This window comes from Torulaspora globosa, chromosome 1 (assembly GCF_014133895.1).
Source record: "Torulaspora globosa chromosome 1, complete sequence".
Classification (NCBI taxonomy): Eukaryota; Fungi; Ascomycota; class Saccharomycetes; order Saccharomycetales; family Saccharomycetaceae; genus Torulaspora; species Torulaspora globosa.
Window position 1 is genome coordinate 1,656,761 of NC_050727.1, and position 20,833 is coordinate 1,677,593.

Sequence of the window (20,833 nt, forward strand, 5' to 3'; positions counted from 1 at the left end):
AAGATAATTGGCTGCGCTTTACTGCAGATCTTCATCGGGCTCATCGGTTTTCAGCTTAAACGAGCGCCAGCTCGTGGCTCGAACATGAAATTTCAGTGAATGTTAAGAACTTCACCACTCTTCTCGACGAGTAAAGGCAAATCGACCCATTGAGTCTCAAGATTGTCATGACTATCCACATTGCTTCGACTACTGCGCCAGTGAACATTGCTGTATGTGTTTGATGAGCGAATGTAGAGTTTTCTCGCACTTTGACCAGTTACTAACCAGTGACGATTGTTTAGACATTGAAATATTGGGGTAAGAGGGACAAGGTTTTGAATCTTCCTACCAATTCGTCTATTTCAGTCACTTTGTCTCAGGATGACTTGAGAACTTTGACTTCTGTTGCAACGGGTCCAGAGCTGTCCGAGGATAAGCTGTTTCTGAACGGCAAGGAAGAGTCGTTGGCTAGCGAGAGAACTCAGAACTGTCTGAAGGATCTACGTAAGCTAAGAAGAGAGCTGGAGGCGTCCGATCCGAGCTTGCCAAAGTTTTCGGAGTGGAAATTGACGATTGTTTCTGAGAACAACTTCCCAACAGCCGCTGGTTTGGCGTCGTCTGCTGCAGGTTTTGCTGCATTGGTCGTTGCCATTGCCAAGCTGTACCAATTGCCTCAATCTCCGTCCGAAATTTCCAAGATTGCCAGAAAAGGATCTGGTTCGGCCTGCAGATCGCTCTTTGGTGGCTACGTTGCTTGGGAAATGGGCGACAGGGAAGACGGTAGCGACTCCAAGGCAGTTGAAGTCGCACCTATGGAGCATTGGTCTGATATGAAGGCTGCTATCCTGGTCGTGAGTGCTTCGAAGAAGGACACCCCCTCAACTAGCGGTATGCAATTGACTGTGCAGACTTCAGACTTGTTTAGAGAAAGAGTCAGAGACGTTGTTCCACGCCGGTTCGAGGAGATGAAGAAGGCTATCAAGGAAAAGAACTGGCCAGTGTTTGCTGAGTTGACTATGAAAGACTCTAACTCATTCCATGCAACTTGTCTGGACACTTTTCCGCCCATTTTTTACATGAATGATACATCCAAGAAGATCATCAAGCTGTGCCATCAGATCAATGAATTTTACAACGAAACAGTGGTAGCTTATACATTCGATGCTGGCCCAAATGCCGTCCTCTATTATTTGAAGGAGAACGAGAAGAAGCTTTTCGCCCTCATTTACAAGATCTTTTCCAAAGTCTCCGGATGGGAAGCCAAATTTTCTAACGAGGAATTGAGTCAATTCACAAAGATATTCGATTCATCCTTAGCTAAGGACTTGCCATTCGAATTAGATGACGAACTTTACAAGGGCGTCTCAAGAGTAATTCTGACACAAGTCGGCCCAGGCCCTCAGCCAACCGAAGAATGCTTAATTGATCCAGCAACAGGTCTGCCAAAATAGCACTGTATTCCGTAGGCAGTTTTCTTGCCATATTTTAAATAAATATGTATCATTGAAACATCATAATATAGCTTAGAGATTGATGAAGTACATCCAGCGGAGCTTATCAGATGTACTCAAATGCTGACAACGAGAGATTTTATTTCTTTCGCTGAGCATAATATACTGTACACTTCTTTTTATTTTTGTTAAGCTTACATTAATACAAGTTGTTTCTGGCCGAAACTTTTAAGTTCGCCAGAGACCTGCGTCCCGGTTGTTCCCAACACTAGAGTACAAGTTTGGATAACAGATCTCAATCATTCCTTGACTTCTTTAATCTTATTAGAGTCAGAACCGGCATCAATTTTTGTGTATTTCCAAATCCTAGCCTTGCAATCTCCGCTACCCGTAGCGAAAACACCATACTGAGGACCTAATGGGAATCCATTAGCGACTGCAACAGAAATAACCGAGTTTCTGTGACCCTGCAGCATCAATAGTGGATTTCCGGATTTCGTGGCCCAGAATAAAACTCCACGATCTTTGGAACCAGAAAGTATGAATTCATCATTTTGTGTTGTGGCAACGGAGAGAACGAAGTCCTTGTGTCCAGTGTAGGTAACTTCACAGGTTCCTGGTGTAGGCTTTCCGTTATTGTCATTGCTGCCACCTCTCAGATTCCAAAGTTTGACGGATCTATCAAGAGATCCTGAGACAACCCCGTTGCCGTCCCTGGTGAATACGACACTGTAAACAGAGTCTTTATGGCCTGTCCCGAGTTCGTTCTCGGAGTCTAGTCTCTCAACAAGGAACCCGGTGTTAGAATCCCATACGCGAACTGCCCGATCTAAGGATCCGGCCGCGATGAATTTACCGTCTCCAGGGGACACTGCTACAGTAGTAACACCATCTTCTATCGACAAAGTCAACGAGCATTGACCTGTACGCAAGTCCCAGATTCTAACTGTTCTATCTCCTGAACCTGAGACTAGTTTTTCTCCGGATGGGAAGTAGTCTAGAGAGTAAATATCCTGTTCATGACCTTGCAGCACCATAACAATCTGTTTCTTGGCAATGTCCCAGATTCTGATCAATCTATCCTCGGCACCAGTGGCCAAAAATTTGCCATCGGGTGAGAAACACACGGAACGAATATAAAGATCGGACGAAGCTGTTTTAGAAGTCGCAAAAGAGTTTGAATCACTGGAGTCCTCCGCGCCGCCAGTACCAACAGGTGCATTACCAGGTTGCGAAGCAGCGTCGTCTGAGAGCCTTGCGACCAAGCTGCCATCGGAGACTCTGAAAACTTGGGTGGTCTTGTTGCACCCCGTGGCTAAGAATTCGCCATCATTGCTGAATCGGACGCAGCACACGACGGAGGAATGATCCAACGAACAATGCAATTCGACGTCCAGTTCACGTGGCAACGCCGGATTGTACAGTATGTAGTAGTCATTGGTCTGTTTCTTTAAATGAGAAGGCACCGTCTGGGAGTCCAAGTCCAATAAAAATGGAGGAATAGGCTTTGTATGGCTAGCACGAACCTTGTAAGGAACAAGATAGTGTTCCTGTTGCGCCGCTGGCTGTTCACCTTCATGCGCCTGTCGCGTTCCTTCCGGTGACGTGCTCGGAGTAGCCTGCGAAGGCACTGGAGAAGCCCCGTTTGGCGGTAGTGCTTGCGCCGTCTCGGCTGCTGCCGGGGCGGCTGCATTCTGCGAAGCAGTGGCCGCAACAGCTTGAGCCTGTGGCTCAGTAGCTGCCTTCTCGCCAGCGACCGCTACAGCAGGAGCAACCACAACCGGCGGAGACTGCTTAACCTCCGCCGAAACGCCCGGTTGAACGCCTGAGACCGATGCAGCCTGCTGTCCCAGGCCTGTAGGAGGCAACGACGAGCCTCCAAAAGCGCTACTTGAAGCAACAGCTGTGCTAGGTGGCACCCCCGGACGCTGTGCCTGCTGCACCTGCTGCGCCTGCTGGTGATGTGCTGTAAAAGAGGCTACCTGTCTGTCCCGCTGCTCCAGCTCAATTTTCAGCCTGTTGATTTCCTCCTCATACGCATCCTTCATCTTCCTATGCGTCAATTCCAGCTCATACACCGTATTTCTTATCTGCTGCATCTCTGCAAGCTGCTGGTTTATCTTGAAATCATAGTCCTTCTGATTCTGTAATCGATAGCTATTTGCCTCCTGCGAAACCTGCGAGAACTCCTGTCTTATAGCCTCCAGCAGCTCGTTGACCTTATTCTGCGAAGCAGCCACTACAGATGACATTTCTTCGTCTTTTCTTTTGCCTGAAATCCTCAGTATACACTTCCCGATCACTCCTGATCCCTTACGATCCTCCAGATGGCTTCTAGGCGCTTCCTGTCTCTCTCAATCGCTGCTCTTCTGTTGAAGTTTTGCTTATGGTGTTGTTTATTCCCACCGCTTGCGTGATTCAACAAGCTACTCAAGATCACCGCATACGAACGATTAGAAACCAGCTCAGCTAAGAGACGATTAAAGCCTACGATGAGAGGCCTCGAGAAGCTGGTAACTGGCAGGCTGGAGGGTGTCGAGCACGGTAGCGGAGTTGGGATGGATGCGTTAACGCAGTACAGGAACTCTGTGAAGGAGCGACTCGACAGCGCAGATGTGCTGGTAGCCAAGCTGGTGCATGAGAACACGGTGCTGTCGCAGACGGTGGAAACCAGAACGCAGGAGGTTGAGAACGTGCGACATCAGTTAAAGACGCTGCAGAATAGGGTGGCGGAGCTGGAGGGCCGGGAGGCGCGGCAGGAGGAAGAGATAGAGATTGTGAAGGATCTATTCGAACACCTGTGTGGGGTGCGAGTGCATAAGTCGTACGAGGACGACACAGGACTGTGGTTTGACGCCTCACAGGGGTCACGGAACGGGATCATGGACTACAAGTTGGGCTTTGTCAAGAACGAGTCGTCTGCCGGGACGGAGGTGGTGTACGTTCCGCTGCTGAAGCAGCGGAGCTCGGATGAGCTTCGAGCGCTGCAGAAGCAGCTGCCGGGATACATGTTCGACACGCTCAGCTTTCCGCTCAAATCGCTATATCAGTTTTATTCCAAAATGGCTAGAAGTCTAAGTAAGAAAATAGAATGACGATGGCCGCGGCCGGCTACTGCAGGACTAGGTGGCCCTGCTCCGTGACAACCAGTCGCTTGAGCAGCTCCTTCTTTGTATCCTTGCTCTTGACCGTTTTCAGAATCTTGTACAGTGACGTGCCCTTTTCGAGCTTGGGCAGCTTGATCTCGGCGGTTTTCTTGCTCTTCTTGGCGGGCTTTGCTTCAACAGCGGGCTTTGCTTCGGGAGCCTTTGCCTCGGGAGTCGGCTTTGCTTCAACCGCGGGCTCTGGCGTTGACTTGCCTTTTGGTTTCTGTTTTTTCCCCTTGTATAGTGCTTTCTGGTATTTCTCGTCCTCTGTTATGCACTGCGTGTGCTTCTGGTAGCTGTATCCGTCGTCAAAGGTCTTCGAGCAGTCGATGCAGGTGTAGTAAGCGTCCGGGCACCTAGAGTAGTGTTTTTCAGTGTTCTTCTTCGGAACGGTTGCGTTACAAACCTCACAGTTGAAGGTAACCATCTTGAACCCTGCTATCGGCACTGCTAACAGGCAACTGGGGACTGCTTCTATCTCATCGACTTGGAGGACTTTGCTTCTAAAATTTTTCATTTTTGTTTTTCAATGTACGCCTCATCGCTGGGCCAACTGTCAACGTCAAGACTCTGAATAACTCTGCAAGATGCAGATAGGTCTTTATCTTTCCCATCGTAACCCTGCTAATTTGACGTCTTGTTCTAGTAGAAAGCTCTTTAACTCAAACTCTCTGAGGGATTCTAGCAATTGACCACAAGTACGCTGAGCGTCGCATGTTTGAGCCAGGCAGTGTCTCACAACGGTCTCCTGATTCAAGTCTACCATTCACCTTCTCCAAGGAGGGCTAGCGGCACCGACTCCGTGCCTGAACGCATCCCTCGACAACGTTCGTCACAAACCGTATCCTTTCCCTCTCAGTGTATGGGGCAACTACGGGAATCCATTCTAATCGGTCTCAGGAAGTAGAACGCCATTACAGATCTACTTTAGAGGTATCTATGAGGTCGTGGATGTTCCCTTATATAGTGTTGACATGTCCGGGTAACTTTCGATATAGGGGCACGCCAATTAATCCACAGTTCCAACCATAGACTAGAAGAATGAACGCTTATATTGGTACTGGTAAAGGGCCAATCGGTCGCTAGAGTCCACCAGCTTGCTCAGTTGCAGTACTATAACATTACTGCTCGATAGACCAGCACAAATACCCCGGCACAATGGCATTGGAACCCATAGATTGCACTAGCCACTCGAGAGAAATCGAACAGGCATACCTGAAAGTGGTGAGAGGTGTTGACGCTGATACAACCTGGCTGATTATTTCACCAAACGAGAAAAAGGAATACACGCCAGCTTTTGTAGGGTCTGCTTTTAGCGAATTCTTGGAGACTTTTGATGATGCTAAGGTTCAGTTCGGACTGGCTCGTGTGTCTCCGCCAGGGTCTGATGTGGAGAAGCTTATCTTAATTGGTTGGTGCCCTGATTCTGCTCCAATGAAGACCAGAGCTTCTTTTGCCGCCAATTTCGGCACAGTGGCCAACCAAGTGCTGAAGGGCTACCATGTCCAGGTTACCGCTAGAGATGAGGACGACCTGGACGAGAAAGAACTGCTGCAAAAGATCAGTAATGCTGCGGGAGCCCGTTACTCCATTCAGATGAACGCTGACAAGCCAAAAGTCACAAGACAGCCGAAGATTTCGTCTCCACCTCCGGCCAAAGAATCTCCTAAGCCAATCAGCCAGTCTCAAACGAAACCTTCCGCAGCATCTCCTGTTCCAGTTAGAGGTTCTGATCTTGAAACAGACGAGTGGAACGAGCCTGAGGTGGAGGAACGTGACTTGAACAAGAACCCATTGCAAGCAAGCCAGTCGACGTACAAGCCGATTGGCAGAGTAGATTTGAAGCAAGTTATTGCCGAGGAAAACGCCAAGGAAGATCCAAGATTAGTGAGTGCCACGGAGGCCTCCCGCAAAATCGCCCCTGAAGCTGATATCGCACGTCTGAAGCAGGAATCAAAATTGAAGAGGGATAACGAGATTAATAAATTTTTGGGCACTAAGCCTCCTGTTGCTTCATCTCCCGCTCAAAAGAACGATGATATGGTTATCAAGGGCTTCAAGAATGAAAAGAGCCCTGCTCAACTATGGGCCGAAAAGAAAGCTGCTGCTTCTGGATCATCAGATAAAGCAGCTGCAGCTCTACAGTCGGAACCAGCCGAGGTACCTGACGAGAAATTGCCGGTAGAAGAGGAGGAGGAGAATGTTCATGACCTGAAGTCAAAGTTCGAGAAACTGGGCACCTTAAGTAATGAACCACCTATTATAAGTCCTCGGCCTGCAGCTTCAATTCCATCAGCTCCTGTTGCAGAGAAGGATGAACCGCCAAAATTTGACTCCAAAAAGTTTGGTACTCCATTGCCAGGCATGCACACTGAGACCTCTAATGAAGCTAGAGAGGAAAGCGACAGTGACAATGGCGATTGGGATGATGAAGAGCCAAGCGCACCGACTTTGCCTTCTAGAAACGTAGCCCAGCATTCTACCAAGACTGAGGAGGAAAACCAAGAATTGCAAACATCGCAGGAGTCAAAAACGTTCGACTCTGAGAAGAAAAGCGCATCTGCTGAAGAAGAACCACCGGCCCCAGCCCTGCCCGCTAGAGATAGCGGAGCTCCTGCACCTCCACCTCCTGCCAGAAGATCTGTGCAACAAGCAAAACCTGCTTCCCCATGCGCTATTGCAGAGTACGACTACGAAGCGGCAGAGGACAACGAACTAACCTTCAGCGAGAACGACAAGATCATCAACATCGATTTTGTCGACGAAGATTGGTGGCTAGGAGAACTGGAGAAAAACGGTGAGAAGGGTTTGTTCCCAAGCAACTACGTAGTGCTCCAAGAATAAACACTAATTTAGGTCTCTCCGTATCGATCCACTAGAGCCTTTAATAAGTATCATATAAAACAATTCGATCTCCATCTTTGTTCATGGTTGAATTAACTGTTGGTTTGTCTGTTCTTGTCTCGCGCGACAGTGAAACAGGGCTCTGACACCAATAAAAGTTCAAGAGCTAAAAAGCTGAGACTGGGCAACAAGGGGAACTAATCCCAAAGCGTATATTTTCCCATTTATTAGCGTTTTGCAGATGTCTGGCATTTGTTTGGCACTAGCAGTTGAATTACTATATAACCTGAAGCAGTATCGATTATTCAAAAATTGATTCAAGTAGATGATGGAACCAAGAGGAGATTTGACAAAAGCCTCAGCTGAGCAAATACAGCGAAATGGTCCTGTTATATTTGATCCTAAGTTGGCTTTTTGTGCTGCAAAATTCCGCAGCGCAAAGCGTTTATTATGCAAATACTAGTACGTTGCCTGAAGTGTCGCCAACTTCAATTGGCGGGAGCACCAGTTTGAAGGAAATATCTGCCGAGGTTGTCGTCACTCTGTCACCGGTGGAGGTGCACACGTCAACTGGCTCCAACGGTGAGGTCGTTACATCAACCATCTACAGCTATTCCACCTATACCTCATTTATCTGTCATACTTGCTCTCATGGAAGCAATGGAGGAGAATCGACAGAAATTCCTAGCAGCACTTCTGTAAGCGACGTATCATCTAGTACCAGCGCTACTAACGAGACGCCATCAGTCACCGCAGCCACTACCATAGTAGAGCTCTCCACCACTGATATCAGCGGAAGTTCCATCACGACTACTTCGAAGGCTCTCGTTTCAACATCCACTGCAATTATCAGTGGAGAAACCACATTTATTGTTACCTGGTGTCCCTTGGAAGAGTCGAGCACGACAACCTCGGTGACCTCGCAGGCTTCAAGCTCCAGCGACTTTTCTCGCAGTTCTAAAGGCGATAGCTCCTCCGGTACTTCTGCGGCTTCAACTACCTCTGTTACATTTGGAGTAACTAGTAACACAGAAGGTCAGCACTCAACAGACGCCGTTAGTACCACCAATGATCAGAAAGGAGAGTCAACTGCTATTACAAACTCTGGCAGCGAATTTCAAGTGACATCAATTGTAACCTCAACAAGGTCTGATAGCTCGAATGGAATGAGTGAAATTTCGTACACCGCTGTCCTGTCCACAGTAACTACGGTCGAAACGGGCTTGACTACCATATATACGACATGGTGTCCTCTAGAGTCTACTACTGGGTCTCAGCCCACGAGTTACAGTAGCACAACGTCAAACAGTCTCATATTCTCGCCCAGTTCTTCTGGTGCGACAACAAGCGCCGCCGAGAGTACCACAGGATGCACTTCGTGTTCAATTAGCTCTTCGATAGTCGGTGAATCAACTTCCATCGAGAACAGGACCATCACATTAACCACCACTTATTGTTCAAGAAACATTTGCACGAGAACAACAATGACGACCACCAGTCCATTTATCAGTACGCAAACAGAACAAACAAGTGAATCATCGAATATGAGGAGTTCCCATTCCTACACGGAGTCATGTACCGAAAGTAAGTGCTTAATTACATCAAAGCAAGGATCAAGTTCTTCCGTAGCAGCCACAACTGGCCATGTCACATCCGAATCCATTTCTGCAAGCGAATCGGCTGAGAGTTCAATGATCAGCTCGCTATCAACCTCCTCAAAGCCCTGGGAAACTAGTGAAAGTGAGACTAGTAGTTCGACCGCAACGTCTGTTGAAACCACACCAAACCCTGCATCGACGACGTGCATTACATGCCACTCAGAAACAATCAGTTTGACAAGCTTTTCCTCTAGCTTGCGGCCATCTCTCTCCTCCAGCAGCGTTTCGACGACATTAAGCAAGGAATCAAGCTCACCAAGCTCACCAAGCTCTGTCAGTTGCACTAACTGCGACATCTCTTCTACGGAAGTCTCGACCAGTACAACTTCTTCACTTTTCAGTAACTCAATGAGCAGTTCAAGGAGCACCTCAGAAACTGGTACAGCATCATACTCAGCATCATACTCAACGCTGTCAACCGTGACCACCGTGATCCAAGGTACGGAAACGACCTACACCACTTGGTGTCCATTAACAACCACGATGGAAACAGAATGTACACAGGAAACCTGCTCTCCCGTTACCACGGCATCACAGTCCTTGAGATCCGGATCTTCGAGTATATGCGTTACATGTCAGTCCGAAACAAACAGTCTGACAAGCTTTCCTTCTGCCTCATCCACGTTCTCTAGCAGCGTTTCAACTAGCAGCATTTCAACTATACCAAGCAATGGGGCAAGTTCATCGACTTCCGCCAATTGCACAAACTGCGGGGTCTCTTCTACTGGGTCAGCGTCGATCAGCACAACTTCTTCGGTTTCGAGCAACCGAATTAGCAGTTCCTCGGACTATTGTGTAGGGCCAAGCTGCACAAGCGTCCTGACTACGTCTTTCACCTCCTCTTGTGCTGATGAGCACTGCTCCGCTTCGTCCATTGCAAGCAGCACGGTAGAGTTCGGTACAGAATCCCATTCTACGCTGTCGACCGTAACCACCTTCATCGAAGGAACAGAAACAACTTACACCACTTGGTGCCCGCTAACATCAATAGTGGAAACTCATTGCACACAAGAAAGCTGCTCTTCCGCCACCGTAACGTCCCAATCCCTGAGTTCCGAGTCCCCGACCACATGCATTACGTGCCAGTCCGAAACAACCACTCTGACAAGCCTTTCTTCTGCCTCAGGATCATCCATTTCCTCTAGCAGCGTTTCGACAACATCAAGCAAGGAGTCAAGCTCATCAGATTCTGCCAGTTGCACCAACTGCGAGTTGTCTTCTACCGAGTCAGTTGCGATCAGTACAGTTTCTTCGGTTTCCACTAATCCAATTGGTAGTTCAAGTAGCGCATCAGGATCTAGCACAGAACAGCATTCTACGCTGTCAACCGTAACCACCTTCATCGAAGGAACAGAAACGACCTACACCACTTGGTGCCCGCTAACATCAAAAGTGGAAACTCATTGCACACAAGAAAGCTGCTCTTCCGCCACTGCGACGTCCCAGTCCTTGACTTCCGAATCTTCTTCAGGTGATATGCATCCAATAACCGAGAACTCTTCGTCAGCCTCCTGCAAAGATTGCACGCAAGCGAATGAAAGCAGTTCAACACTTGCACCCAGTGCAAGCAGTCAAGAAAGTATCGGTTCTTCCTCGATAAGTACAACCACCTCAACCCAGTATTGTAGTGATGAGCATTGCACCAGCGCAGTAAAGACCTCCTCAGGAACGGAAAGCCCTACGAAAACAACAGCTACCTCATTCTCGACCATTACAACGACGACAACCCAGTCTTGTAGCGATGGAAATTGCTTTACCTCAAGTTCTGAATCAAGCACCACACTCATAGCGACGACTTCAAGCTGGAGTGAGACGTCTGTCTTCTGTGAAAACAGCGAATGCCAAGAGCATGCAAGTGCTAGCAGTCTTGTATCATCAGTGAAGTCAACGATCTCCGTTACAGTGCTAGTTCCTGTGACCATAACTTCGGAGAGCAACAAGCAATCGATAGTGACAACTAGCCCGATGGTCCAAACGTCACAAAGTATGACCACGATCGTGAACAGCGGCCAGACGGCTGGCTCGACATTGATTTCCTCGCTTCCTGGGGTGACGACGCCTTCATCAACATCTTCAAGTATAGCGGGGACGTCACAGCCGTCAAGCTCTCCAACGCTGATTACCACATTTTCTGGTAAAGCACCTAGTTTGGCTATGAATAAAGCTTTCGCAGGCCTTTTGATGCTAGCTTTCATTTAGATTATCCACTTGGATTGACAGACCGTCCTATGTAAGAAAGGTAGAATTTACTTTCCTTTAATTATGGTTCCCCGAAAATCGGTGACAGTTACTTCCTCGTTCGAATCATCATCATAATCATACCATTCACGACCGTCCTCCAGCTCGAAAGTCATTTGTTTCCCTGAAGTCAACTCTGCATTGAAGTTTAGGTTCTCAGGATGGAACTGCGTAACCTCGCAGCCACGGCAGTCTAAAGAGAGCAACACGCAACTTTCCGACGGCACGTTCTTGATTCCGTTCTTCTTCCTAATATCCTTCATCTTCTGGATCTGGCCTGGGTCTGCTTCAGCAGGATTGTACAAGTATTGTTCAAAGGAGGAAATGTTTATTGAGCAATCGCTACCACAGAATTTGCACCGCATGACAAAAGACGCCTCTCCTCTACTTCCCGGCATTTCAGTCTTTTCGAACCGATTCATGCCAACAGAAGAGCTGTGTTGCTCTCTGCAGTGGGTGCAAACGAGATCAAAGGTGTACTGAGCTGCATCTTGCTCCGTATCTTCCGGATAAATTTGCTTAATATTGTCACTCATAGTGGCTTCAATGGCTAGGTACAGCATGATTTCGATATTGAACACTCTGTGCTGTACAACTTGGCAATTCTGTCTTTTCGATAGTTGGTTTTACCCATATTTTTCTAGGCCTTTTAAAGCCTTGACCTACATTGACCAACTTCAAGAACAAAAGACAGAGAAGCTGAATCAGAGGTTTAGGAAGCGCTTACGATCCCATTTCTGAGCCAAATACGGGCGATTGTATGCTGTCACGTCTATGCTATCGGGGGCATGCATCGCGTTAGACTGAAAATAGGCCAATTCTCACGAAGATGGTATGGCTTCAGAGTTAGAAACGATGTCTTTTGCCCTGGGAACAAATCTGGGGGGTTGATTTTGAACACAAATCAGCGGGGCTTGGCACGTATATTGTGGAAGTATTTCAATGCTCCAGGGAATGTGATGTTTGTTACCATGAATATCGTGACTTTTGCAGGCATAGTTACTTATAGCTCCCTGGTATCTGCCCACAGAGAGAGGGTACTCGAAGAAAGATTTTATCTTACCCAAGGAGCTTTAGAGCAGGAGACGTTATGGGCCCGAGAACACCAACAAAACGAGCAAGAGATTTGCAGGATACAAGGAGACGAGACGCAGGACGTTACTGAAGATGCCGCTATGGATCTGGAGGATGCCACAGCCTCTTCCGCCCTACCTGAATATATATCCAGTGACATATCGCTACCAAAAGCTGGCAAATGTGATACGTACAGCTCGCAGATGGCTAAAATGTCATTATTTCACATGTTTTACGCTTATTCTCTCTGCAAACAGGTAGCATTCAATAGCGTGGGTCGCGAAGATCGCAGCGAACAATGGACTAGAGAAGTTGAGTCTCTCAGGAAGCAGCAGGAGCTCCACTCAGGTGGAAGAAACACCAAAATGAATACACGCGCATTTACAGACACATTTTACAGCTCGTGGAGGGCCGATTTTGCCGAAGTTTTTGCAGGCCTGACTAAGTCGCAACAATTTCACTTCCCTGATTGGAAACACTACCCGTTCGACTTACGTTACATCTGCAAAACCCTGTACACTGGCGAAATGAACACCATAGAGGACTTCCAGAACTTCTACGATTCGATCGACGCCTGGGAGCTGAAGCGACTGCTGCGGCTCTGGCTCTACGACTATTCCCATCTGATCAAACCGACAACCGGCAAGGATAAGGAACTTTTCTACCAAAGGCTGATCCAAGACTGCCATAATGACAACAGACTGTTTTGCAAATACTCGTCCATGCTTCTCGACCCTGCGAGCCCCTGCAAGAATCTGTTCTTCAGGCCATGTAGGGCAATACCAAGCGCGTCAATTAAAACTGTCCTTGACGTCCTGCAAGAATATATTTCTCTCAATGAGCTGCGAGGTATAGCGCATTACGACGCAATCATACGAATAGTCTCCATGATCCGCACAGACTGCGTAATGTCGCGCTCGAAGTCTGATCCCAAATCTGCGCAGCAGGTTCGCATCTTGCTGCCGACGGACGGCGACAGGGCTCAGCTGCAAGCTGAAGTAAGCCAAGAGGAGCGGAAAAAGTGCTTCCAGCTTGTGAAGCGCAATCCCCAGACGGTACGACTGCTCACAGCCATTGCCTCCTGGCACAAACCCAGCGAATAATAGCATATATCCTTGTAAATACCACGTCAGCCATCGATTTAGTGTCGCGATGACAGCGCATCTTGAACGGTCTTCTGGTGAGCAGCGAAAAAATGCGATGCCCATATTGAGATGATCTACGGTGCGATGAGCTCCACCAGTAGATAGACATTGCAGCTCACTGGTTATCCCATTAGCTGCTGACATGAAGTTCCTGACCACCAATTTCCTGAAATGTTCCGTGAAGGCCTGCGACAGCAGCAATGACAATTTCCCGCTGCAATACGATGGCGAAAAATGTACTCTGCAGCAGAACAACGACATCGAATTCAATGCTGAGTTTTTGACAAATATACTCGACAGAGTCGACTGGGATGCAATACTCACAGTCGCGGCCAATCTAGGAAACGATTCGCTGCCCCGCGAGAAGCCCGTGCTGGGGACCAGCGGAGATCTGAGCGAGGACGATCTTGCCGTGCTCAGGGACCTGCATACGCTGCTGATCTGCACTTCGATCGTCGAGGGCCAGATGCAATGCAAAAACTGCGGACACATCTACTATATCAAGAATGGTATCCCGAATCTGCTCCTGCCACCGCACCTGGCGTGAGTCTGTTGACGGAACAGTGCAGGGGACAGCCGGCAGCGGTGACAGCCGGCGAGAGCAGTATATAGCGCTGTGTAAAGCACTTTGAATGCTCTTCGTCATCAATGTAAGCTTAACTATGGGGCCGTCGAAAGTGAGTGACGAAAATGCCCCTCGAGACTAATAGGAGCTGGAGCTTTACCGGTCAAAGACTGGTATAGATGGAAAGTGCAGCATCTATGAGAGGATAGAGGCCGTCGTGAGCCGCTGTTTTCATTGGCTTTGAGTGTGTGGTTGGTACGCTCAACAGTGGGAGGTCTTTCGGGAGTTTTTGGTGAAAATGGATATGCAAGAATTGTACGATCGACCCAGTATGGTTGGGGAGAAGGAGAGAAGCCTGTCGTTTTCAAAATTGATCCCTAAATCATTCAGACGTAATGCCAGCAGCTCGAATGGTAGTACAAATACCAGCACTTCTAGCGTTAACGACGGGGAGCAGAATGCCACTGACGTTGGTGCCGTGGAGGGCGGGAAGAGCGAGACAGAGAATTCCCAGAGACAGGAGAACTATACGCGGGAGCCTTCCTATGTTGTGGGACCAGCACAGGCTCAGAGCTCCAGGTTTTCGAGATTAAAAAGTATCTTTCATGGGCCTAATGGCGAGGAGGAGAGTAAGACAGGAAATGGCTCGAACGCTGGTGGATCGGAATCTCAAGTTGAAATAAGAAGCATCAAAAAATCGAAGTCAAGTGATCTAGAGGAAGAAGTTATTCAGTCACATGGAGGGGATTTGGACTCACCAATAGAGGCCTCTGTGGAAGGTCTTGGACGCTTGCATATTAGCGAGCATAAGACGCGAAGTGTAGGTTCTTCGCCTCTCGATATGGCGCCGGCAACAAGGAAACGGTCACCATCGACCCCCATAATGCCCAGCCATTTGGACACTGCGGAACCGAGATCAAGAGGGAAGCAAGGGAACAGAGAACATACTGGAAGCTTTAACACTAATCCATTTCGCCACGACCGAGATCGATCTGCTACGATTCGGAGTAATAATCCGTATTTTATCTATCAAGGCCTACCACCTCACGCGCTGTCATCTCAAGAACTAGATTACAGTTTTATTTCATCCTCGAGCAAGTTGGGCGAATATCTCGTGCCGACGACCCCGGGCACTGCGTCAACTGCTTCTACGGCACCTATCGTAAAGGATCATAGAAACCTCAGTAACTTGTCGTTAAACAAGATTAAAGAGAACGAAGAGGTAAACGAATTTTACTCCAGCGATGGATTCGCGGAAAGAAGGGGATCTAAGGCTGGAAACTTTCTGGATCGCTTTGAAAGCCCGCTTTTGACCCCAGAAAACACTGAGCCCTTCCCTGCCATAGTAGTTGGATGCGATAACGATGGTGACGAGGACGGCGGGGAGTTTGCCCTCACTCAGTCTGCTCTCAGTTCGCCTAGCAACGGGAATAATTACCAACGAGATATGGGTGTGAAAGGGGATTTAGGCCAGATAAAACCGATCCTTCGCAGAGCTGCCTCTGTGCCGGACGCACTGAAGGAGAACTCGCCAAATAAAACACCCTTAAAGCAAAGGGACGGTTCATCATCCTCACCCTTTCCACCTGCTGGCCCACTTCCAGAAGTGGAAGAGCCAAAAAGATCAAAGCGATTAAGGAATAAGTCCTTCAGCAATAAATTCCGGGACATCACCGTCGGACCTCAATCATTCGAGAAAATACGATTGCTCGGCCAAGGCGATGTCGGGAAGGTGTATCTTGTGAAAGAGAAAAGAACTAACAGGCTTTATGCACTCAAAATTTTCAGCAAAGCGGAAATGATCAAGAGAAAGAAAATTAAACGAATACTTGCTGAGCAAGAGATTTTGGCTACAAGCAATCACCCTTTCATTGTGACATTGTACCACTCGTTCCAGTCCGAAGACTACTTGTATCTTTGTATGGAATACTGCATGGGAGGGGAGTTTTTCCGAGCGCTTCAAACCAGGAAGACTAAATGCATCAGTGAGGACGATGCCCGTTTTTATGCCAGTGAAGTGACAGCTGCATTGGAATACCTGCATTTGATGGGTTTCATTTACAGGGACTTGAAACCTGAAAACATTCTTCTGCATAAATCAGGACATATCATGTTATCGGATTTCGACTTATCTATTCAGGCTAAGGATGCGAAAGATCCTGTGGTTAAGGGTACTGCTCAATCAACGATTTTGGATACCAGGATCTGCTCTGACGGCTTTAGAACTAATTCATTTGTTGGAACCGAGGAATATATTGCGCCGGAAGTGATAAGAGGCAATGGCCATACAGCAGCCGTTGATTGGTGGACTCTAGGTATTTTGACATATGAAATGCTGTTTGGCTTTACCCCATTCAAAGGAGATAACACTAATGAAACATTTTGCAACATTCTGAAAAGCGAAGTGACATTTTCCAACAACAACGAAGTCTCGAGGGCTTGCAAAGACTTAATTAAAAAGCTGTTAACGAAGAACGAGTCGAAGCGATTGGGTTCCAGAATGGGTGCAGCTGACATCAAGCGTCATCCTTTCTTTAAGAAAGTTCAGTGGTCGCTTTTAAGAAACCAGGAACCTCCATTGATTCCAGTTTTAACCGAGGATGGATATGATTTTACCAAGCTGTCCTCTAATAAAAACAAGCAGAGTTCGAAAAATGGTGTTCATTCTTCATTAGAGGAGCAGGAGCGCATAATGTTCGAAGAAAATGTAGAATATGATGACGAAGTGTCAGATGATGATCCCTTCCATGATTTCAATTCGATGAGTCTAATGAAGCAGGATAATAACTCCTTGATATACGGAAACAATAACTCGTATGGTAAGATCTCATATGCTCCAAACTCAAACAGGTCGAGAAGTAATAGTCATAAGGGGTTTTTCAAGAGATAGGTTACCTTTGATTATGCAGTGGGCTACGGTATTGGAAACTATTTATGAGAGTAAAAGTATTATGATTTATCTACATCTTCTGTTGACTCTCTTGTGCTCATGGTTTTCCTTTTTATAGGGCGGGTGCTTCGATGGGAATCGGATAGTGTCGAGCTGCTGGAGATGTCCTTTATCATGAGGCTTCAGGCGTTGATGAACTGTATATTCTTGATTGCATATCCGACTTGAAACTTCGCGATCTAAAAGTATGAAGATAATTGCAGCTATTCGCGGTCAAACTCCTCTTGTTCAATCCACGACAGTAACTCAGTCACCTTTTGCACGCAAGATGATGTATGAGAACTTAAAATTTCTTTCATGTGTGACGCCCGTGACGTGTAGCGGGTTAAGCTGTACTCTTCCCTCAATCTTTCGGACACTTCAAACGCACTGTTGATAATGGTTGTATCAATATGAGCCAACTTAGCAACATTAAGTCCGAACGAGTTAGAGGTTGTACCTGGCCTCAATTTGTAGAGAAACACGACAGTAGGCCAATTCTCACCTGCTCGCTTTTCTTCGACGTAATCCATGTAAAAGTTGCTCAGCAGTGGAGATTGAGTTAAGCCCAACAGAGTATAATGAGTCGTAAAAAGCACTAATGGGCATTTTGGCTCAGCAAGAAAAAACTCCAAAATTGTATATGCAATAGCTTTCCCGTCCTCCGTACCAGTTCCCCTACCGACCTCATCCAGTAAAATCAAAGAATCGCTGCTGCAATTGCGTATAATTTGGAGAATTTCTTGCATTTCGATCTTGAAGGTTGACTCCCCTCTTAGAATATTGTCGAAGGCGCCAATTCTCGTGAAGACATTGTCAAACAAGCCTAATTCTAAGAAATCAGCAGGCACAAAGGAGCCGATCTGTGCCAGGATAACTAATAGTGCTACCTTCCTCACATATGAGGATTTACCTCCCATGTTTGGGCCGGTCAAAATGAGTACCTTTCCATCCTTTTCTGACATATTGACATCATTTGGAACATACTGTACATCTAGGGACTCAATCACAGGGTTGCGGGCATTGATCGCTTTAATGTACTGTTTCTTATCAGTAAATTTTGGGCGAACATAATTTCCATTGCATGATGTTGCCGCCAGAGCAAGAAGCGAATCATAGATACCAATGTTGCTGATATAGTTTCTCAAGGCAGCATATTCCTCCACAATGCGAGACAAAAAGCTCTTATACTCGTTCTCTGCATCCCGAAGCAAAAGGTCTTTGTGATATTGCAATTTTTCCATTAGACGGATTATGTTGGGCGTGTGAAATCTACTAATCATCTTTGTGCAATTGACTTTTATCCAATCTGCCGGCAGGCCTTTCACTTGTGTGTTCCGGACCTCTATAAGGTAATCTGTTTCATCTTTGTAGTTAAGATGGGGCCTCTTAAGGATTGTTCTTATGCGGTTGAGCTCTTCCGCAAGTTCCTCTTGGACACTGTTAATCTCACGTTGTCTTTGAATGATCACTTCTGGGTGATCATAATTATTGAGATTGAAAAATTCAGTCGTCTGACGCTCGACATCTTTCTCCATCACCGCCGAAGCATTAATCATGGAGAAAAGTAAAGGCATCGTCATGCGATGAGAGTATTCCATCATCTCGCTTATTAGCCTGGTTAGCAACCTCGACTTTCGGTTTATCCGTCCGCCATCAATAGATATCCGACTCTTCAAATCGTTTGAGTGCATCTCGAAATGTGACCCTAGTTTTGATATCTGTTTTAGAAAGAAATAAACCTCATTTCTGGACGTGTTCCCATAGGCAATTCGGTTCAAAGTGCGCTGCAAATCTGAAGTACTTTTCAGTATTTGATTAAGCGCTTCAAAAAAGACGGTGCTGACTTCTTCCTTTAAACATTCAATTGCATCTAGTCGATCTTCTATATCAGCTCGACACAAAAGAGGTCTAAGAACCCACTCCTTGAGAATTCGTGATCCGAAAGAGGTCCTCGTGTGGTCCAGCAACCAGAAAAGCGAACCTTTACCACCATCATTCGAAACAATGTCGAGGCTTTCAAGGGTGTTGGAGCTGAGAAGCATATAGGTCGCGGCAGCGAAAGGTTTGAAAGACGAGGGGATTAGCAGAAGCTTCTCATTGCTATACTCTTTCAAATATTCGTACAGCAGGTTGTAGAGTTTGGAATATTCAGTTGAGAGCTGAGCTTCCTTCAAGCGCTCGTTCACATCTTCAGATTCAAGTGGCAACCCCCTCAAGTGGAAAGAACAGTCTCTTCCGGATAAGAGTCTTTCGACTTTGGTCGGCAATTTCTCGTAATAAACCACTTCTTTGGGTTCCAGATATCTTGCCCGTATGTCAAGCTGCTCCGTGGAGAGCTCTGAATCTTCGAACTCATCATATACTATATCACCAGTATTCAGGGCAATCGATAGAAGACGAACTTTCATTCTTCGACGACCGCATTCAACTATGTGGAGGCCCCATATGCTGCAGGTGTCGCCGAGTACTCTTCGAGAGTCCGAAGAGAATGTATTGTTAATTCCATAAGTTGCTTTCGTAAAGACATTAGTCACTTGACGCACAAACACGTTGCTCTTGTTAGAATCCTTCGAAAACTTCTTGATTGCACTGGTCTCTGATTGCTCAACCACGCCAACCTTTAAGTCATGTCGAACAAGCCTTTCGAGATGAACGTGAAGACGGTTGTCCGGAAAAGAGCAATACGCAAACTGCTTATGCTCGGAATCTTGCGGATTGGAGCCATCGAAGGTGAGTTTGCCCTCTATCAGCTTGATCTGCAGAATGCTGCTGGCAATAACAGCGTCCTGTGCAAAGCATTTGTACTTATATCCCACTCTAACCACCAGGAGCTTGTCATGGTTAGCGTCTTTCAGCTCTTTCACTTGCTGGTCTAGTGGTGTCAGCCTGTCAAGTTTCATTCTGCTACCATCTTTGCCCCTGGCTCCTCTGGGACCTAAGCTATCGCCTGAAAGGTCTTGCTTTCTGCGCTTTGCAGTGCTCATCCCAGACCACTTTTCGACATCTGGGAATCTTTTACCGACGGCAGTGGCTTCTAAGCCAAGATCACTCTTCTCGGTGCTATCAACTGATGAATCTTCCAGGTCTACCACATCTACATTCTGGCTTTTCTCTCTAGAACTGGAGCAGCTGGCAATTGGTAAACTAACAACCCTCTTGTCCCTTTTAGAGCGGTCCGCTGGCTTAAAAAACCTGCTTATCGTTGGTTGGCCGGCCATATGGCTCCCAAAATCTGGCTCAGAGAGTCTGATATTCCCGAAAGATACTGGACGACCTTCTTGACAGCGTCAAATAGCATCAGTCAAACTGCCAATTTATCGTTTATGTCTTGAAAGATGAATTTCACGCTAGCTCGAAAGAGCAGCTGAACAAGCACACATCACAGGAAAAGGTACAAGAATGCGCTACCCTGCGGGTCGGCAGAGAGGCTGAAGACCGCGACGGCTCTACTCCCGTCGCTTGCAGTAATCAGGTCTCTGATTCTGCGATTTTTTCTTGAGACCTAAGAACATAAAGCAATTGGTCTCCACTAGCTCGCAGCGAACTATATATCTTCGAGAACATAATGGTCTCAATAAAATGGATAAATACAGGCAGCAACTAGCGGTCTCCTGTTGACAACAGCCAGATTGCGTCTGTATTTACTGTCGCTGTCCTGGAAGCGGATAACTCTGGACGACTAGTAAAATTTTTGGAGGGTGTAGGGAAGGCAGGTGGCCAACACATAATCAAGAGTTGACCTTCTAAGACGTTGAAGGGAGAGGATAAAGTGAAAGAAAGCCGCTGTCAAGGATCCTT

At 47.0% G+C, this 20,833-nt stretch overlaps 11 protein-coding genes across 11 annotated transcripts; 7 read left to right on the forward strand and 4 right to left on the reverse strand.

Moving 5' to 3' along the window:
* Positions 1-743: 743 nt before the first annotated feature.
* On the forward strand, positions 744-1,433 carry MVD1 (diphosphomevalonate decarboxylase MVD1; the record flags this gene model as incomplete). Its single annotated transcript, XM_037281899.1, has 1 exon — positions 744-1,433. The coding sequence occupies one exon, from the start codon at positions 744-746 to the stop codon at positions 1,431-1,433; it is 690 nt and encodes a 229-aa protein (XP_037137794.1).
* Positions 1,434-1,732: 299 nt separating this feature from the next.
* TUP1 (chromatin-silencing transcriptional regulator TUP1) lies at positions 1,733-3,685 on the reverse strand (the record flags this gene model as incomplete). The annotated part of the gene is made up of 1 exon (XM_037281900.1): positions 1,733-3,685. The coding sequence occupies one exon, from the start codon at positions 3,683-3,685 to the stop codon at positions 1,733-1,735; it is 1,953 nt and encodes a 650-aa protein (XP_037137795.1).
* A 240-nt stretch (positions 3,686-3,925) lies between these two features.
* CSM1 (Csm1p) lies at positions 3,926-4,528 on the forward strand (the record flags this gene model as incomplete). Its single annotated transcript, XM_037281901.1, has 1 exon — positions 3,926-4,528. The coding sequence occupies one exon, from the start codon at positions 3,926-3,928 to the stop codon at positions 4,526-4,528; it is 603 nt and encodes a 200-aa protein (XP_037137796.1).
* Positions 4,529-4,544: 16 nt separating this feature from the next.
* HG536_0A09390 (uncharacterized protein) lies at positions 4,545-5,096 on the reverse strand (the record flags this gene model as incomplete). The annotated part of the gene is made up of 1 exon (XM_037281902.1): positions 4,545-5,096. The coding sequence occupies one exon, from the start codon at positions 5,094-5,096 to the stop codon at positions 4,545-4,547; it is 552 nt and encodes a 183-aa protein (XP_037137797.1).
* Positions 5,097-5,737: 641 nt separating this feature from the next.
* On the forward strand, positions 5,738-7,423 carry ABP1 (Abp1p; the record flags this gene model as incomplete). Its single annotated transcript, XM_037281903.1, has 1 exon — positions 5,738-7,423. The coding sequence occupies one exon, from the start codon at positions 5,738-5,740 to the stop codon at positions 7,421-7,423; it is 1,686 nt and encodes a 561-aa protein (XP_037137798.1).
* Positions 7,424-7,803: 380 nt separating this feature from the next.
* Positions 7,804-11,280, forward strand: HG536_0A09410 (uncharacterized protein; the record flags this gene model as incomplete). The annotated part of the gene is made up of 1 exon (XM_037281904.1): positions 7,804-11,280. The coding sequence occupies one exon, from the start codon at positions 7,804-7,806 to the stop codon at positions 11,278-11,280; it is 3,477 nt and encodes a 1,158-aa protein (XP_037137799.1).
* Positions 11,281-11,327: 47 nt separating this feature from the next.
* HG536_0A09420 (uncharacterized protein) lies at positions 11,328-11,882 on the reverse strand (the record flags this gene model as incomplete). The annotated part of the gene is made up of 1 exon (XM_037281905.1): positions 11,328-11,882. The coding sequence occupies one exon, from the start codon at positions 11,880-11,882 to the stop codon at positions 11,328-11,330; it is 555 nt and encodes a 184-aa protein (XP_037137800.1).
* A 225-nt stretch (positions 11,883-12,107) lies between these two features.
* Positions 12,108-13,496, forward strand: PET494 (Pet494p; the record flags this gene model as incomplete). The annotated part of the gene is made up of 1 exon (XM_037281906.1): positions 12,108-13,496. The coding sequence occupies one exon, from the start codon at positions 12,108-12,110 to the stop codon at positions 13,494-13,496; it is 1,389 nt and encodes a 462-aa protein (XP_037137801.1).
* A 184-nt stretch (positions 13,497-13,680) lies between these two features.
* TRM112 (RNA methylation protein TRM112) lies at positions 13,681-14,085 on the forward strand (the record flags this gene model as incomplete). The annotated part of the gene is made up of 1 exon (XM_037281907.1): positions 13,681-14,085. The coding sequence occupies one exon, from the start codon at positions 13,681-13,683 to the stop codon at positions 14,083-14,085; it is 405 nt and encodes a 134-aa protein (XP_037137802.1).
* Positions 14,086-14,401: 316 nt separating this feature from the next.
* HG536_0A09450 (serine/threonine-protein kinase) lies at positions 14,402-16,993 on the forward strand (the record flags this gene model as incomplete). The annotated part of the gene is made up of 1 exon (XM_037281908.1): positions 14,402-16,993. The coding sequence occupies one exon, from the start codon at positions 14,402-14,404 to the stop codon at positions 16,991-16,993; it is 2,592 nt and encodes an 863-aa protein (XP_037137803.1).
* Positions 16,994-17,256: 263 nt separating this feature from the next.
* On the reverse strand, positions 17,257-20,253 carry MSH3 (mismatch repair protein MSH3; the record flags this gene model as incomplete). The annotated part of the gene is made up of 1 exon (XM_037281909.1): positions 17,257-20,253. The coding sequence occupies one exon, from the start codon at positions 20,251-20,253 to the stop codon at positions 17,257-17,259; it is 2,997 nt and encodes a 998-aa protein (XP_037137804.1).
* Between the last annotated feature and the right edge of the window lie 580 nt (positions 20,254-20,833).